This window comes from Bufo bufo, chromosome 6 (genome assembly GCF_905171765.1).
Source record: "Bufo bufo chromosome 6, aBufBuf1.1, whole genome shotgun sequence".
Taxonomy (NCBI): Eukaryota; Metazoa; Chordata; class Amphibia; order Anura; family Bufonidae; genus Bufo; species Bufo bufo.
Window position 1 is genome coordinate 211580594 of NC_053394.1, and position 18772 is coordinate 211599365.

The 18772-nt window shown below is 39.3% G+C and overlaps 1 protein-coding gene across 1 annotated transcript in view; it reads right to left on the reverse strand.

The window, feature by feature from the left end:
• Positions 1-18772, reverse strand: part of KCNMA1 (potassium calcium-activated channel subfamily M alpha 1) — a 736200-nt gene that overhangs the window by 239729 nt on the left and 477699 nt on the right. Inside the window, exons 14-16 of the mRNA XM_040439127.1 lie at positions 10980-11135; positions 4053-4162; positions 3807-3875 (exon numbers count right to left, since the gene is read on the reverse strand). Coding sequence (XP_040295061.1) covers positions 3807-3875; positions 4053-4162; positions 10980-11135 — 335 coding nt within the window. The remainder of the gene's footprint in view (positions 1-3806; positions 3876-4052; positions 4163-10979; positions 11136-18772) is intronic.

Sequence of the window (18772 nt, forward strand, 5' to 3'; positions counted from 1 at the left end):
TATATACAGACACATACAGATATAGGTGCATGTGTAATGTTTGCATACATATGCTTAGGGATATATGTACGGTATCCATGCACTTTTACAGGAATATCTATATACACAGAATGCATCTGAGAGATGGATAAATAGGTAGAAATATTTCAGCAATATATAAAAATATTATTTCATTAGCATACAATAGATTTGTAACTAGTAGGTCTACAAACTTTAGCATAATTTGAGCAGTGACTGTACTACATTATCTCTCACATCCATAAGTGTATATAAAAATATATCCAAATTATAAATATATATATACATATGTACAGTCATATATATGTTTAATATATATGCGCATATCTATATATACATATGTATGCATGTATGTATTTGTATACAGATGAAAAAATAGGAGACAGCCAGTTTTTGTGTATGTTTTCCTTCGAAGGGATCTCCTGATTATGGGTCCAGAGGTGAGGAGGAGAGGTTAGGGTGAAGTTTGGTGAAGGAGGGTTAGGCACAGTTAATGTTGAAAGCCATACCGCTTTCTGCTTCTGCAAACAACAAGAAAAAAAATATAGATTTCCAATCAAATATATTGATAAGAAATTTGTGGACACCAAGACATCACCCTCCCCCAATCAAATTATATAAAGTAAAAAAGTAACTTAATAAAAACAACTAAAATAGGCACAAATACTATAAACAAAACTTTTGTGCAGAAACTACTAGTCCAACTGCATACCTCTCCACCATATCTCCCTTATTTACTAAATAGAGCTAATAAAATATTGCTTAATCTTTTACAATCATGGACTATGGATTATCCAGGCAATTCCCCACTGGGGACAGTAAAGTGCTGTGGAATATGCCAGCACTATATAAGTGAGTAAAATTATTATTAATAATAATAATAATAATAATAATAATAATAATAAATAAATTCACATGTATAATCTCCACACTATAAAATTATTAATGTCTATTTTCTGCTTCACAATCAATATGTTTTTTCTTCCAATGTTCATGCAAATAGCATTCATTGCAAAGTTCCCTTTGTTTCTTTCCATATGTCCTAAACAGATCATGTATCTCCATGGTAACAGACTACAAACAAAAATCCTATGTAGTCATATTCTCTTTCACATTTCTTCATACTTCTTGCTAGCCTACCAAATGTGCATTAGCAAGGAGTATGGGACAGCCTGAAGGGAGTATGACTGGGGGTTTTGTTTGTAGTAGCTTGCCTTTTTTTTATTTTAGATGCACTGGATGAATAAAAAAGTCTGTTTATACAATTTAATACACCTGTAATATAAATCCTAAGGGGGGAATTTATCATGAATTATATACCACTTATTGGCGTTCTAAAGTCGCAGATTTTGTCGCAATGTTTTTTGCAGTTAAATCTGTGAGGTTTTTTTGCCACTCATGCCACTTGCAGAGTGCAGAGAAAAGGGGGCATGATGTGGTAGGGGTCGGGCTGGCAGGCGCGGTTCAGTTATCATTTCCCATGCCAGTTTTTGCCATGGAAAATTACGTAAAGGATAACTGTCATATTTTTTTTTATTTGCTAGTTTATTCGAGCTAGGCATGTATACCTGAGTTAGTCTGTCAATGATTGCCAAAAGATCTGTAATTACCTTATAATAACAGCTTTCATTAATGTCTCCTGTCCGTTTCCACTGCTCCCTTAAAAGACCGTTGCTATGACTCATCTGTCTCTGGCTAGGAAGACAGAGGAGTGGTCCTTCACACTGCATGCCTGCATTAGGCTTCAGAGTGAGGAGGCGTGTCTCTCAGTAATCCAATCTGTTTGGCTGGAAGGAAGCTGCTGGCTACAGCAAGTGAGTATGGGAAGTGAGGGAAAGCAGTTTTGGCCTCAGAGAACTGGCAGAGGAGCCATCTTGAGAAGATCCTCATAATGTAGGATTCAAAACAGCCGTAACTAAGGGGAAAACTCAAGGAAAACAGTGGTAAGTGAAGAAACTAAAGATTGCTTTATGCATAATGCTGCTGCAGCAGTAACATATGCCAAAATAGATTTTTTTATGAAAATATGACAGTTATCCTTTAAATCTACACCAGCATGGGTACTGACGTAGACTTTAGTATGTCGCATGGCCTGCTGGTGGAAGCGCCAAAGTTATGTAGAAGCCTGTGCCTCCACATAACTTTGGCGCATCCACCGGCAGTGCAGAGAGACTAAGACCGGATTCTAAACCGCCGGTCTTAATAAATGTCCCCCTAAGTTTTTTCTCTGGGTCTTTATTTGTATCTAATCCTTTATTTCTATTTTTTTTCAGCTTGCTCGCTTTGTTAAGACTTCCCTTCAAATTTCTTGAGTCCAGAATAAAGTGATAAAAAAAACATTAAAAAGACTCCTTCAACTGCTTATTACAAATACAATCTTCAGTTAAACCTACCAGATAAAGGCATTAAGATGAAAACCTGGCATGTACTTAATGACTCATAAGATACATTTGACTTTTCAAAGGGAGCAGCAGTGGAGAGGTATGTGAGTATAGTACATGATTTTTGAAAAAGCAGAAATCAACAGCTATGTTAGAGTCAGACAAATAAATGAATAATAGTAATAACATAAAATATAGGTAAGAAATTAACAAAGGGTCAAAACATAAGGGTGGGGACAAGTTAGTTATAACAAAACAGCAAATCAATTATTAGCAATTCAGCCATTGCTGGTAGATTAGCTTTATGTGGTTGTGGTTAAAAGTAAGCAGCTTGTATTAGAGTTATGATTGTAAAGAAGGATCTAGCTCTGACAACTCCCAATGCATCTAGGGAAGTAATGTCACTAAAAATCATGCGGCAAGTGGAAAGAACTTGATGACAGGCTCTCATATGCAGTAGCCAAGAATTTTAAAAAGTATTGTCCATTTCAATCAGTTACGTTTTGGCTTGTAAAATATATATAGAAAATCTTTGCTGTGGATAATTTTTTTTTATTTCGGTTTTCATAAAAATACTCTATGGGTGAGATTTATCAAAACTTGTATAAAGGAAAACTGTTGTAGTTGCCCATAGCAAGCAGATTCCACCTTTCATTTTCCAAAGGAGCTCTGAAAATAAAAGATTGAATTTCCAGTTTTCTTTTACACTAGTTTTGACCATACCGACCATGCAATTTCATTTGTCTTCAAAAATGCCCTCTACCGCCATAGTACAATTAGGCCTAATATAATGCTTTTAAGAAAACGATTTATTTATATGTAGAAAAATGCATACATTTTAAAAATAATGCATAACTTGGAGGAAATCAGAATCATTGATATTTATTTACATTATACAGTGAATAACATACTTCACTGTCATCTAATGAAAATGTTTAACACTATTTGCACTTTAGAGGGGTCATATAGGATTAGAAAAGCTTTTATCCAGAAACAGTGCCATATCTGCCCAAGGGTTGTGTCGGGTATTGAAATTACTTGGGCTGCAATATCACACAGTGCGTGGACAGATGTTTCTGGATGCATCCTAGTCAACTTCTTTGTGTAAAAACCACATTATCGTGGTTAAATGAAAATAATTTAAAGTGATTAATCTAATTTCACATTAGTAACTGTAACAATAAATAAGGGACACAACAATGGTCTTTGTGACTTCCTAAACTACATCTACATCTGATACTGTAGTTGTGTCTCTTACATGATGCTGAACATAAGAACTCCACTGAAGTATTACATGTAAAATAATATCCCGTACATTCATGTATAATGAAGACCGGATAGATAAAGAAAGTTAAATTTTTCAGAAAAACAAATAAGGACAGTGTATAGTTCCAAGAACTGACTTACCTGCTCTCCCCTTTTTCTGATTTGTATTCTATGGCTATCATCAGCAGCTTCAGTTTCACAAAGCACAACCTGTAATGTCCAAGAAGACAGCGGAGAGTTTTGGAAAAATACTGAAAAGTTGATTTTAATCATTACCTCTATGTTTGTCATTGCCCCTGCATTATTCCAGCTGTTTCTTCACATTTTTTTGGGGTACTTCACTTTCCAGTCATTTTTCTTCTATTCCCACTTGGCATTTATACTTACTCACAAACCGCAGGGAAGGAGAGTCCAACAAAGGCGTTGGATAGATATTCTGTGTACATCTCATTGGACACTCCTTCTAGGTAGTACTTTTGCCACGTGTCTTCTTCAATCTGCCAGAAGAAAATCATGCTATTTCAACAAATTTAAATAATTTCAGGTTAAAGAACAAAATACTCTAATTAACATAACTAATGGAAAACATTGAGACAATTGTCCATAAGATATTTGAAATACAATTTTGCTTATAAAGCATACACAATTCTGTTTGCTTTATCAATTTTTTTAGTTCATCATAAGTTTCCAGTTTTTTTTTTTCCATGTTAAAAAGGTGTCTTGTGTTACATTGTTGTAAGGCTCACAAACTGTATGTCATAAGAAAAAAAACACAATTTCCTGTGATTAATTTCCCACTGCTTATTTCCACACTTCACTCCAGTGCAATTTCCACCATACGATGTCCAGAAATAGCATACTATTGTAGCAACAGTTATTTGCTATACTTTTCACAGAAATTCAGATTTATCACATATCTTAATCAGGTATGATTGTTGGGGGTCTAACTGCTAGGACCTCAACCAATCACAAAAGCAGGTGTCCCCAAGTCCTCTATGTGGGGGTCCATGCATGAATACCACTCAATTCACTTCCCTTGAACTGATGGAGATAGCTGAGTACTGTACTCAACAGTCCCATAGAAGTGATTGGAGCAGTGGTCAAGTATGTGGATTACCGCTGCATTCAAACAGAGGATTCAGGGCCCTAATTCTTGTGAACTGTGGGGGTCCAAGTGGTTGGACTCTCAGTAATAATACATTTGTCATATAACTTGTGACAAATGTGATTCATGGGCCAGCCCCTTTAACTATAACCTACCATTTTATTTTAATGGTTCATATCTCTTGTGGTTTTGGAATTGATATTCTTGGACATGTTTCAAGCCGCCTAGGCTCTTAGTCGTGGCCTCGACTAAGAGCCTAGGCGGCTCAAAACATGTCGGCTAAACGGGAGTAAGAGGGAGAAGGCTGCTCTATGTCCTGTCCTGTTCCATATATGTTCAAGTTTTGGCAATAAAGAAATGTCGAAAATAGGACCCTTTAGTGCCGGATCACCTTTGTTTTTACGTGACTATACAACTTTGACTTCAACTTTTGCCGTGCACGACGAAATTACCGGTGAGCTGGACTTTTGAAACTATTGATCTGGGTTAATATTGTTGATGGTCTTGAGGTTTTTAGAGGTTAGGTTAGGAGTTAATGAGGATTCAAAAACTTTTAAAAACAGTTCCACGCTTAAAAAGTCAAAAAATTGGACTTTTGCGGCTTTTTTGCACACTCTTGTGCAAAATTTTGAGACTTTTTGTAATTTTACACCACTCACTTCAGTTTTGTAATGTGGGTAGAAAAGTAGGTATGGTTAGCTATGTTAATGAGTTTCACTCCAGATTTATCATTGCGACTGGAGTAGATTCTTTAGACAAAAGTGTTAGGTCTAAGGATAAGACAGATTTATCAAGTAACACAAGACATTTGTTAAATGTAGCATAAAGTACTCCAATGCAGACTCAAGCAAAACTGACTTCAAATTTTCCCTTCATGATAAATCTCCCCCATGTTAATATCAATTTGGTCTTGGGTATTGAAACAGTTCATAACCCTATTAGTTAATACCGCTGGTTGTTTATGATGTATTCCATTGTGGTAAATATCACTGGTAGTTTAGACTACATATATTAAAAACATATATTAAAAAATCTTGGTAGTAATGTGGTTGGTATTGCTGACTTTGTTTCTGTGAGGACTTAAGGTTTTAATTTTCATGGTCTAAAGGTGTAAAGTTTGCACCAAGAATCAGATTCCAGTTCATGAGGCAGAACACATTCACATGAATTACTTACTGTCCCCAAAAGCTCTCATATAATCAAATTTCCATAATTTCAAAAACATTAATTTCTTCTTCCTCTTCTTTCTAATATGTGACATTTTGTGCCAAAATTGCTCCACAATTCTGACACAAAATCCTGTCTCAAACTAAAAAAAACAATTGTTGGCATAAAGTTAGACAAAACTGTATTGCCATGCACTAGATTTATAATCACTGCAATACGTTTGGTGCATGTCTAGACAGCATGTGTAAGTTTACACATGTCCAGATTAGTATATCTGCCCAATGTAATAAAGGGGTTGTGCCATGATATCAATTTAATCCCTATTTGCAAGATATGGGATACACACCTGATCGGTGGGAATCTGACAACTGAGATCCCCAATCAATTTTGCTAGTATGTATGAAGGAACAGGTCAAAAATGAATGCTGTGACTCCATGCATTCTCTGTGGGATTGCCGATGATGGCAGAGTTCATTGATTGGCTATCTCTGGAAATCCAATATGGTTTGAACAGAGTGGCAGCACACATACTTGAACTGCCATTCCATTTATACCTGCCCAATGGTTAGCCATTCTTGTGAACGGTGGTGGTGGTCCTAGCAGTCGGATCCCCACAAACCAGATGCTTCTCCCCTGTCCTGTAGCTAGGTGGTAACTTGATTTCCTGACACAATCCATTTAATGTAAACACACTACATAATTATCTTCAGAATCTGTGTGCTCATTATGGATTTGTATTGCTGATTTGGTTCAGAATGAGTGGAAATCCACTGCAAAACTACACATCAGACATGGAAACCTGCAGATATATAAATTGGAGTATGACTAGAACAGAGGAGGGCAAACTTTTAGAGTCGTGGGCCACAATGGGTTCCTATATTGGACCCGGGGGCCAGACCAAGAGTAGATGGATGGGGCGTTTGTGTGAATTAATATAAATAAAATTTAATTTTGTAACATTTAAAGGTTTAGTTTAATTTAAGGTAGAAAAGCATAAAAAGAGTTATCATACAACACTTTTATGCAATGTATTTCTTTCATAACATAGTATGTATAACTCACCTTTAATTTTAGTGGGAACAGTGTTGTTGGTCTCCCTTTTTTGCTAAGGCATCAAAGTCTGGAATTAGCTTTGTTGTTGCAATTTGCAGAATAGATTCTGTGCCAGTATATAGGGCCCCTATAGTGCTTCCCCTCTTCTCCATAGTGCCCCCCCATATTGTGTCAGTATATAGGGCCCACATAGTGCTTCCCCTCTTCTCCATAGTGTCCCCCCATATTTTGGCAGTGTAAAGGGGCCCCATAGTGCTTCCCCTCTTCTCCATAGTGGCCTCCATAGTGCTTCCCCTATTCTCCATAGTACCAATCCATATTGTGCCAGAATATAGGGCCACAGTATACCATAAATAATACAAAAAATAAACACATATACTTACCTTATGCTGCTGTCAGTGATGTGATGCAGGCTTCTTCCGGCGTGTGTCCCGCTCTGTACGGCTCAGGTGGCACGATGACATCAGCAGCCTCTGATAGGCTACAGGAAAGGGCAATCAGAGGAATGGGCAAGAGAGACGCCTCTCCCCTGCTCCTCCGCACCATTCATCTGTATTGCTGTCCTGAGGACGGTGATACAGATGAATATGGAGATGAGCGCTTCTAGAATGGAACCTTGAGAAGCTTTGGATTACATCCATGATGGAGCATAAAATGTTTGGCAATTGGTTTCAACACCTTGATGTCCTTTTCTTCACCAACAGATACAATATTGTGGATATGTTCACATACCCTCACTTTCAATTTCCTTAGGCCTACATACATTTTTGTAGGTAGGGATCTATGGCACACCACACCTTGTGATATTTGAAGATAGTAATCTTAATTCATTAAAACTGGCACCTTCCCGTGCCTACAACCTGGCACCTGGTCTAAAACTGGCACCTTCCTGTGCCTTCACTGCGCACAGTGTTCCAGCGTTATCAAAGGAGATGTCATCACACATCCTCACTCAGGCAAGAAATATCCTATTAAGGGATATTTCACTTGTGATTCCTCTCACGTTGTATATCTGATCAAATGCCCCTGCGGATTGATCTACGTTGGCGAGACAACCCAGCACATTAGAGATAGAATCTCAAAACATAAATCTACAAATCAGAACTGATCAATTACTCTTACCAATTCCGGCACACTTTAAACAATTTAACCATCAAATCTCTACAATGCGTTTTCAAGTTCTGGAACAGATACCAATACACGACGAGGAGGAAACCGGACCTTGTTACTGAAGCAATGTGAATCATATTGGATACACCGCTTAGATACTTTGTTCCCAAAGGGACTATTATCTTTTTGTTGTTCACAGATTCACTAAATTGGAAGATTCCTTTCATCCATCTAGTCATATACTCCTATGGGTGAGATTGGTTTCCCTCCCCCCCCCCCCCCCCCTCTTCCTTATCCCGGATCTCTGTTTTTCTTTATGCACGCTTTTTATTCCTTCCTACTTATATGTCTTTACTACATTTCTCCTAGATCCCTTGATAAAGGTCACAACTGACCGAAACGTCGGGACTTCTGTATATGACCCTATGTTATGCCTAATATGTAACACTGGATGTGGAATGACACAAAATGTTGTAAAGATAAAACACATGAATTCATGAATTAAAATTATGATCTTCAAATATCACAACATGTGGTGTGCCATAGATCCCTACCTATAATTGTCTTGATCCTCTATGAGCACCCACCCCATTTAAGGTGTGCAGATCCCAATATCTTTCAATACATACATTTTTGGGCATGAACACCTAACGTAGTATACCACCGCTATACTGGAGCATGTAAGAGGATGGGTGATCAAAAATGTTTTGTCGTCCATAATGTTGCAGAAGTCGATTCCCTTTTCCATATTCGGACAGGCAATACTTTTTCCACACAATCATGGGGAAGACTGCTGACTTGACAGTTGTCCAGAAGACATTCAATTACACTCCACAAGGAGGATAAGCCACAAAAGGTCATTGCTAAAGAAGCTGAGTTTTTTTTCCAAGTATATTAATGGAAAGTTGAGAGGAAGGAAAAAGTGTGGTAGATAAAGATGTACAAGCAAAAGAGATAACGGCAGCCTTGAAAGAATTGTCAACAACTGGCCATTCAAGAATTTGGGAGAGATTCACAAGGAGTGGACTGCAGCTAGAGTCAGTGCTTCAAGAGCCACCACACTCATGACCCAGAGACAACACCAGAAGCGTCTTATCTGGGCTAAAAAGAAAAAGGAATGGACTGTTGCTTAGTTTTCCAAACTCCTGTTTTCAGATGAAAGTAAATTTTGTATTTCATTTGGAAATCAAGGTCCCAGAGCCTGGAGAAAGAGTAGAGAGGCACACAATCCAAGTTGTTTGAGGTCCAGTGTGAAGTTTCCACAGTCAGTGATTCATCTGCTGGCAGGGGCATAGCTATAGGGGGTTCAAAAGTAGCAGTCGCTACCGGGCCCAGGAACCTGAGGGGTCCCAAAGACCCTTGTGCCACATAAGAAGACACCAGTATTATAGAAAGTGCATGCTAGTCAAGTTACACCTCTGGCTAGAGGAAAGGGGTTAGGTCAAGAATTTGGTATGGGGGGGTACCATTAAAATTTTTGCCTCAGACAGCACAAAGGCAATGTGCTTCCCAGCCCCTGGCCACAAAGCACTGAGGGAAGGGGGACCCAAGCTGAAATCTTAAACCAGGGCCCTTGAGCCTTTAGTTATGCCCCTGTCTGCTAGTGTTGGTCCACTGTGTTATATCAAGTCAGTGCAGGCATCTACCAGGAAATTTTAGAGCACTTCATGCTTCCCTCTGCTGACAAGCTTTATGGAGATGCTGATTTCATTTTCCAGCAAGACTTTGCACCTAACCACACAGCCAAAAGTACCAATACCTGGATTTATAATAACCTAAGCACCATAGACCCAACAATGCAGACAAGCTGAAGGCTGGTATCAAAGGAACCTAGGCTTCTACAACACCTCAGCAGTGCAACAGGCTGTTTGCCTTCATGCCACTCCACATTGATGCAGTAATTCATTCAAAAGGAGCTTCAACCAAGTATTGTGTGCATATACTGTACACACTTTTCAGTAGGCAAACATTTTTGTATTACAATTCTAATTTTATGAGATACAAACTTTTGGGGTTTTCATTAGCTGTAAGCCATAATCATCAGCATAAATACTGAAATAGATCACTCCATGTCTAATGAATCTATATAAGAGTTTCACTTTTTGAATTGAATTACTGAAATAAATTTGATGATAATCTAATTTGTTGAGATGCACCTGTATGCTGGGAAACTCTGATGATTATGAAAAGATTGTTGTTTTTTGAACATCTAACCCTCAGCTACGTTTCTCAATGCAGAGGAATAAAAAAAAAAAGAATCTATACTGTGTGGTATATATATTTTTTACCATGGGAATCAATGAGCAACATTTTGACGTATACATTGGGAAATTTCCCTAGTGCATATACCATCTGAACACTGTTAAAGGGGATGTGAAGCCAGTACATATTGATGGTCTATCCTTGAGATAGGTGATCAAATTGTACTGGCTGCACAACCCCTCTAACTCAATGTGAAGAGTCTTACATCATATTACAGTTTTATTTACTATTTACATAAATTGGTTTATATTCACAAAAAAAGCTCTTTGTCCTACACATTAACATTATACCATTTTTCAGATAATGTTAGGCGATAATATGATTTCCTTTATTAGGAGGAATGTACTATAGGTCACTTTATTTTGTACATATACACTGTATGGGGTTATTTATCAAACTGGTGTAAAGTAGAACTGGCTTAGTTGCCCATTGCAACCAGATTCCAACTTTTATTTTCCAAAGGAGCTGTCAAAAATAAAAGGTGGCATCTAATTGGTTGCTAAAGCCAACTAAACCAGTTCTACTTTACACCAGTTTGATAAATGACCCCAATAATACTTAGTAAAAACATCTAGACCAACTTTATACACTAATGGGAAAACTATATAAAGGCTTACCTTTATAAAAGAACGCATAGAGAAAAGGTTTGCAAGCATAGTGGACAGACCTTGTGCTAGACAACTCTGAGCTATGAAACCCAGCTTCAGCTCAGCCAGACATATAGCATCATCTCCTTCTTTCCAATTCCAGCTAGGGATGTTTAACAGATGAGCCTGGGGAAACAATAATTAAAAAATTACATAAAAATGGGTAAATAAGATGAAAGAGCAGATCCTCTATACCCCTTTCTCTGGGTCACGACTGCAGGTAGGTACTGACGGTGTCATGATCCAAAGACTGTATTTTTCATCTTGCACCAATTTTACATGTCTTGTTATTAGAGATGAACAAATTTCTTGAAATAATCTGCCTATGTTTATACACACACGCTAGTATCAGAAGAAAAAGTGGCTTATTCTGAACAAGCACCCAAAAATTATTCCTTAACAGGGGCATATGCCTGCAATATTTATACACACAAATGGTATTATCAGAAGAAACAGTGTTTGTTCTTAACAACTGTCCAAAAATTATGCATTATTAAAGCAGATAGCTGCTTGTGTTTATACACACATGCTAGCATCGGAAGACACAGTGGCCAGTGTACTGAAAACGTGTAAAAAAATGATTCCTTTTTTGGGAACAGCAGCAGTACAGTGTGGATGTGGAATTTAGGCAGTATATGTGCGGCTATATAGGAGTAGTAATAGCAGTGACAAGGCAGTGTAGGGATAGTAGAAATCGTAGTAAGGGGAGTAGCAACTGAGCCGGCGGCAGCAATACAATGGTACATTGCTACTAGCAGCCAAGCCTAGCACTGAAATGTTTTAAGCCCACACCAATGGGATTAGCAATGTTATCAGTTCCAAAACGTTATTGGCTGACCAAAAAAATAGCAGATTTGTTCCTGCTAGTTTTTTTTTAATGTTTTGGCCATACATTGCCTCTGCTCTTTATTAGTACCTGGATGCTGTGCAGAAAGAATTGAGACCTTTCCAAACGGCGCTGATGCAGAAAAGACTCCGGACCACAATGTTACCTGGGAAGGTAATCTTTTATTCAAAGTCGACGCCTTTCAGGGGCGAACCGCCCCCTTCATCAGGACAATAAACTTCTATATACAAGCACATATTTTGTCAATGTTTTTTTTATGCACTCTGTTTGAGCGCAATGTGTACGAGCCACAGGGGGCAGGAGAGGGGAGGGGTTGGGGGCGGGAAAGCGTGAGGGGTCACTAGGATTCAGTGACTCCCTTCGAGGTAATAGTCAGCCAATTGCCGGGTTTATGGGCGGCGTTACCATCATATGCCGTGCCCCCGAAAGATGTGTGGGGGGCGTGCACGGAATCACACTATGGGGTGGCCACGTGATCTGTCCCTGACTGCAGTCATCTGATATGTTTCTGACTGGCATAGGGAGGAGCATACGCCAATGATAGTATGTGTGGTGCACTGTCTAGGAGGAAAGTGCAGGTACTGTATCATGTAATCACTGGATGATACGGAGAGGAGAGGGAATGTGGCGCAGTTTCCGACCGTAGTCTGCATCCCTAATATAGCTGTCAGATGTATGTGGCTAAAACTGCATGGATGAAAAGATCAATAGGATATAGAGAACGAGTACCGTAATACTATCTACATATAAAGAATATATAGTGTGTCGCAATATAGTGCAATAGATGTTACATAAATAAACTTAAATAAAATGGAATAGAAACAAATAAAATACAATAAAATAAAATAACAATAGAAAAATAAATAAAAACGAGTACAACTCAGTAAGGCTGCTGAGTTATTTTTGGGCTATATGAAGTTGCTAAAAATAAGGCATCGGGACATCGGCGACTCATAGGCGTTGTGATTCATCACAACCCCATCTGGTAAGCACAATCAGTGTACCTGTATTACCAATATTCTTAAGGTTCTACACACGAGGCGCTGCCTCCTTTCCTTTTTCTTTTCCTTTATTAGTACCTAGAAGAGAAAAACTGGATCGTTCCTACGGCACTGTCATAGATATTTTTTACCAAGATTCTCTGCGACAGCGCTGTACGAATGATCCAGTTTTTGTCTTCTATGTACTTGTTCTCCCGGCAACTAAGCATGGAGCGAGCAAGTAGATCGTGGCTGCAGTCAAAGAACCCTGTTCTGCTGGTCAGGCATTATAATCAGCAAGGTGCATTACAGCTATTGTGACTCCTCACAACACATGAGGGCAAGCATACTTTATCCTCTACCCTCAAATATATATATATAGACACCACACATGTGGTGCTGCCTTTTCTCTTTTTCTCTGCTCTTTATTGCCACCGGAGCCACCACCCATCCTCCTCAGCACCCTGATCCTGCTCCCAGGTTATCATCCTAAGTCTTCACTCTCCCCGCCACTTATATCAGACAGTAATGTGTCACCATAGGCTCCCTGGCACCCTCACAATACCCTGCTCTGTGTTTGCTCCAAGTTAGTTTTAACAAATACACATAAATACACAGCAGGTCTGTACAGTGGGGTCAGTGATGCTATACAGTACATGAAGAGCAGAGGTTATGGCAGACAATGAGGGTATACAGTATATAAATAGCAGAGGTGATGGTTGACTGCAAGACTATACCGTATATGCAGAGCAGAGGTGATGGTGATGATTAGAGATGAGCGAATCGAAGCTGACAAAGTGAAATTTGTATAGATTTTCAGGAAAAATTTGATTCGCAACGAATGCAAATTTCCTCGCGCTTCGTGGTAACGAATCGCAATTTTCCTAAAATGGCGACTACACATGTGAGGACTGAGGGCATCGGGCATGAACTCTGGGAAGGAGGGATCACCCAAACTGACATGCCTGCATGCAGCCAATCAGCAGCAAGCCAGCCCTGTGATGCCACAGCCTATAAATACGGCAGCCATTTTAGATTCTGCCATTTTCCAGCATTCAGAGTGCAGGGACAGATGTGTGAAGGTGCTAGGGACAGCTATTGGAAAAACCTCTATGTTTAAAAAAAAACTGAAAAAAGAATTTATAAGTGCAGGGAAAGGATAGGGAGGAATCATTTCACAGCATCTTAGTGCATGGAGTGACGTCAGAAGGAAAGTGATTTACAAGTGCAGGGAACGATTATTTGGGGATCCAAATAGTCATTAGACAGCTCTGTCATTCCAACTTTTTGTTATTGGACTGCAAGTGTTATGTTGGAAAGCCTTTAGTGGCTTATATCTTAGTATCTTATTCAGTACGACAAGAAAAATCTATACACATTTCAATTCTGCAGATATTTCTGTTGAAAGCGTATAGGGGCGTATTACAGTACAGCAAGAAAAATATATACGCACTGCACTGTTGCAGTTATTTCTGCTCAAAGCATATAGGGGCGTATTACAGTAAAAAAAGATAAATATATATGCACTGCACTGTTGAAGTTATTTCTGGTGAAAGCGCACAGGGGCATATTTCAGTAAAAAAAGAAAAATATATTCTCAGTGCATTTCTGCAGTTAATTCTAGTGAAAGCGTATAGGGGCGTATTTCAGTAAAATAAGAAAAATATATATGCACTGCACTGTTGCCGTTATTTCTGTTGAAAGCGTATTGAGGGGCGTATTTCAGTAAAAAAAGACATTGATATACCGTATTTTTCGCCGTATAAAGCGTATTGAGGGGCGTATTTCAGTAAAAAAAGACATTGATATACCGTATTTTTCGCCGTATAAGACGCACTTTCCCCCCCCCAAAAGTGGGGGGAAAATAGCAGTGCGTCTTATACGGCGAATGCTGCTGATTTTGCTGAGTTTTCAATGATACACCCGCCGCGATGCCGTGCGGCGGGTGTATCAGCTGTGAGGGAGGAGGGGCTGGGTGCCGACATCTGCTTTTATAATGACAGTGGGGCCCGTGCGCTGTGTATTACCGGTACTTACAACTACAAGCGCTCGCCTGCTCGGTAGGTAGCAGAGAGGAGGGAGGAGGCAGGCCGGGAGGACGGACGCTGGCAGTGTGAGTCATACGTCATGCGCCGCCCACTTTATGAATGAAGCAGGCGGCGTGGGAGCATGACGTATGACTCACACTGCCAGCGTCCGTCCTCCCGGCCTGCCTCCTCCCTCCTCCCTCCTCTCTGCTACCTACCGAGCAGGCGAGCGCTTGTAGTTGTAAGTACCGGTAATACACAGCGCTCCTTATGTGATTACATACAATTACAATTAACTATTAGACATAGGATTATACAGTGAGCGGGGCCCGTGTAGTAGAATACAGTCACTGCACGGGCCCCGCTGTCATTATAAAAGCAGATGCCGGCCCCCAGCGTGTATTGAGGGTCATTCACTACAGGGACACTTATGGAGGGGATCTGTGGATGACACATAGCATAAGATGCTATATATGTGTCATCCACAGATCCCCCCCATAACTGTCATACACAGATCCTCATAACAGTGCCATCCAGAGACCCCAACAAGAGCCACCCACAGATCCCCCATAAGTGTCACCCACAGATCCCCCATAAGTGTCACCCACAGATCCCCCATAAGTGTCACCCACAGATCCCCCATATGTGTCACCCACAGATCCCCCATATGTGTCACCCACAGATCCCCCATAAGTGTCACCCACAGATCCCCCATAAGTGTCACCCACAGATCCCCCATAAGTGTCACCCACAGATCCCCCATAACAGTGCGTCACCCACAGATCCCCCATAACAGTGCGCCATCCACAGATCCCCCATAACAGTGCCATCCACAGACCACAATTAGTTCAAAACCCACCAAAAGCACACCTTTTGGTTCAAAATATTTTTTTTTCTTATTTTCCTCCTCAAAAACCTAGGTGTGTCTTATGGGCCGGTGCGTCTTATAGGGCGAAAAATACGGTATGCACTGCACTGTTGCCGTTATTTCAGGTAAAAGCATATAGTGGCGTATTTCAGTACTGCAAAAAATATATATAAGCACATCACTCTAATTTTTTTGTGGTCAAAGCGTATAGTGGCCTAATTTAGTCCAACAAGAAATATATATTCTCAGTGCACTGCTGCAGTGATTTCTGGTGAAAGCGTATAGTGGCGTATTTCAGTAAAAAAAGAAAAATATATATGTACTGCACTGTTGCAGTTATTTCAGTTAAAAGTGTATAGGGGCTGTGGAATTTTGCTCTGGTAGACAGGCTAGCGGACGCAGTATAGAGGCAATCACAAAGTCTTTAATGTAAACAGTTTGGTGTTTCTTCACACATAAGGAAACACAAAAATGACCGTTCACAGTCTTGGTGTTTGTGCACACCATGCAATGTCCATAAAACAAAATCTTCACATGGTTAGCAGTCTTTCCCCCAGCCGTCCATAGCAGGCTTTAGGTGCCTGTTTTCCAGCATGCGGCTTTCAAGCTTTTAGCACGGACCCAATTCACAGGTCCCAAAACAGAGTCTCCACAGCTTCCCTGTCAGATGGAGGATCATCCACACACACAGCTGAGACTGCTGGCTGGGTTTTTTATAGGCCAATAAAGACCCGGCCTGGAGCGTGGGGAGAAGCCACCCACCCAGCACTTTGGCTACTCCCAGTAAGAGCCAGCCCGGATCGACTTTACAGCCATACTAACATCAAACAGTATCAATCAGCACTAGCTGCCGCTGACACTTAAAACTACTGACTATTATCTCACCAAGGCCAGAAAGCTCGGTGACATATACCTTCCATCAATGACGGCCGCTTGCGCCTTCCTATAGGCCATATTTCTGTAAAAAATGACAAATATATACGCACTGCACTGTTGCAGTTATTTCTGGTGAAAGTGTATAGTGGCATATTTCATTACTGCAAGAAATATATATAAGCACTTCACTCTTTAATATTTTTCTGGTGAAAGTGTATAGTGGCCTAATTCAGTCCAACAAGAAATATATATATATATATTCTCAGTGCACTGCTGCAGTAATTTCTGGTGAAAGTGTATAGTGGCGTATTTCAGTACTGCAAGAAATACAGTTGTGTTCAAAATAATAGCAATGTGTTTAAAAAAGTGATTAAAGCTCAAAATCCTTCTAATAGCTTTTATTTCCATACACACACATGCATTGGAAACACTACACATTCTAATCCAAATCAAAACATGAAGAAAAATCTATCAAATTTGTGTTGTTCCTCTAAAAAAAAATTGAAGAAAAATGAATATTAGTCTGTTCAAAAAAATAGGAGTGTTTGTATTCTTCTTTACAAACTCAAACATTCACTATATAAACTGAAAAATTTTGAAGATTTTGCTTTCCTTTGAATCACTTAACTAATATTTAGTTGTATAACCACTGTTTTGAGAACTACTGTACATCTGTTTTGCATGGAGTCAACTAACTTCTGACACCTGTGAACAGGTATTCCAGCCCAGGATGATTAGACTACATTCCACAGTTTTTCTCTATTTCTTAGTTTTGCCTCAGAAACTGCATTTTTTATGTCACCCCACAAGTTTTCTATTGGATTAAGATTCGGGGATTGGGCTGGCCACTCCATAATGTCAATCTTGTTGGTCTGGAACCATGATGTTGCACGTTTACTGGTGTGTTTCTGGTCGTCTTGTTGGAACACCCATTTCAAGGGCATTTCCTCTTCAGCATAAGGCAGCATGACCTCTTCAAGTATTCTGATGTATTCAAACTGATCCATGATCCCTGGTATGCGAGCAATAGGCCCAACACCGTAGTATGAGAAACATCCTCAAATCATGATGCTTGCGCCATTTTCTGCACTTCTTTATATGTTTTCCCCTCTGCAATCAACTTTTTAATCAAGGTACGCTGTTCTTCTAAATAATGTCTGGAATAACCCATCTCACTCATTGAACTCCACACTGCTATTATTTTTAACATGCCCCTTTCAATAAGTGATTGAATTACAGAGAATCAGCAGCATGCATGTCATGACTGTTGAGTCGGTTTCTATTACTCTACTACTCCTGCTAGTAAATTATTTGCCATGTAGAAATATCATTTCAACCAAAAACAGTGATTGATCAAAAGCGTATTGTGGCCTAATTCAGTCCAACAAGAAATATATATAAGCACTTCACTCTTTAATTTTTTTTCTGTTCAAAGCGTATAGTGGCCTAATTCAGTCTAACAAGAAATATATATTTTCAGTGCACTGGTGCAGTGATTTCTGGTGAAAGCGTATAGGGAGCGTATTTTTTAGTAAAAAAAGAAAAATATATATGCACTGCACTGTTGCAATTATTTTAGTTAAAAACATATAGGGGCGTATATATCTGTAAAATAAATACAAATATATACGCACTGCACTGTTGCAGTTATTTCTGGTGAAAGCGTATAGGGGCATATTTCAGTACTACCAGAAAAATATATACGCACTTCACTATTTAATTGTTTTCTGGTTAAAGCGTATAGTGGCCTATTTCAGTCCAACAAGAAATATATATTCTCAGGTCACTTCTGCAGTTATTTCTGGTGAAAGCGTATAGTGGCGTATTTCATTACTGCAAGAAATATATATAAGCACTTCACTCTTTAATTTTTTCTCGTCAAAGCGTATAGTGGCCTAATTTAGTACAACAAGAAATATATATTTTCAGTGCATTGCTGCAGTTATTTCTGGTGAGAGCATATAGTGGCATATTTCATTACTGCAAGAAATATATACACTACGTGCAGAATTATTAGGCAAATGAGTATTTTGACCACATCATCCTCTTTATGCATGTTGTCTTACTCCAAGCTGTATAGGCTCGAAAGCCTACTACCAATTAAGCATATTAGGTGATGTGCATCTCTGTAATGAGAAAGGGTGTGGTCTAATGACATCAACACC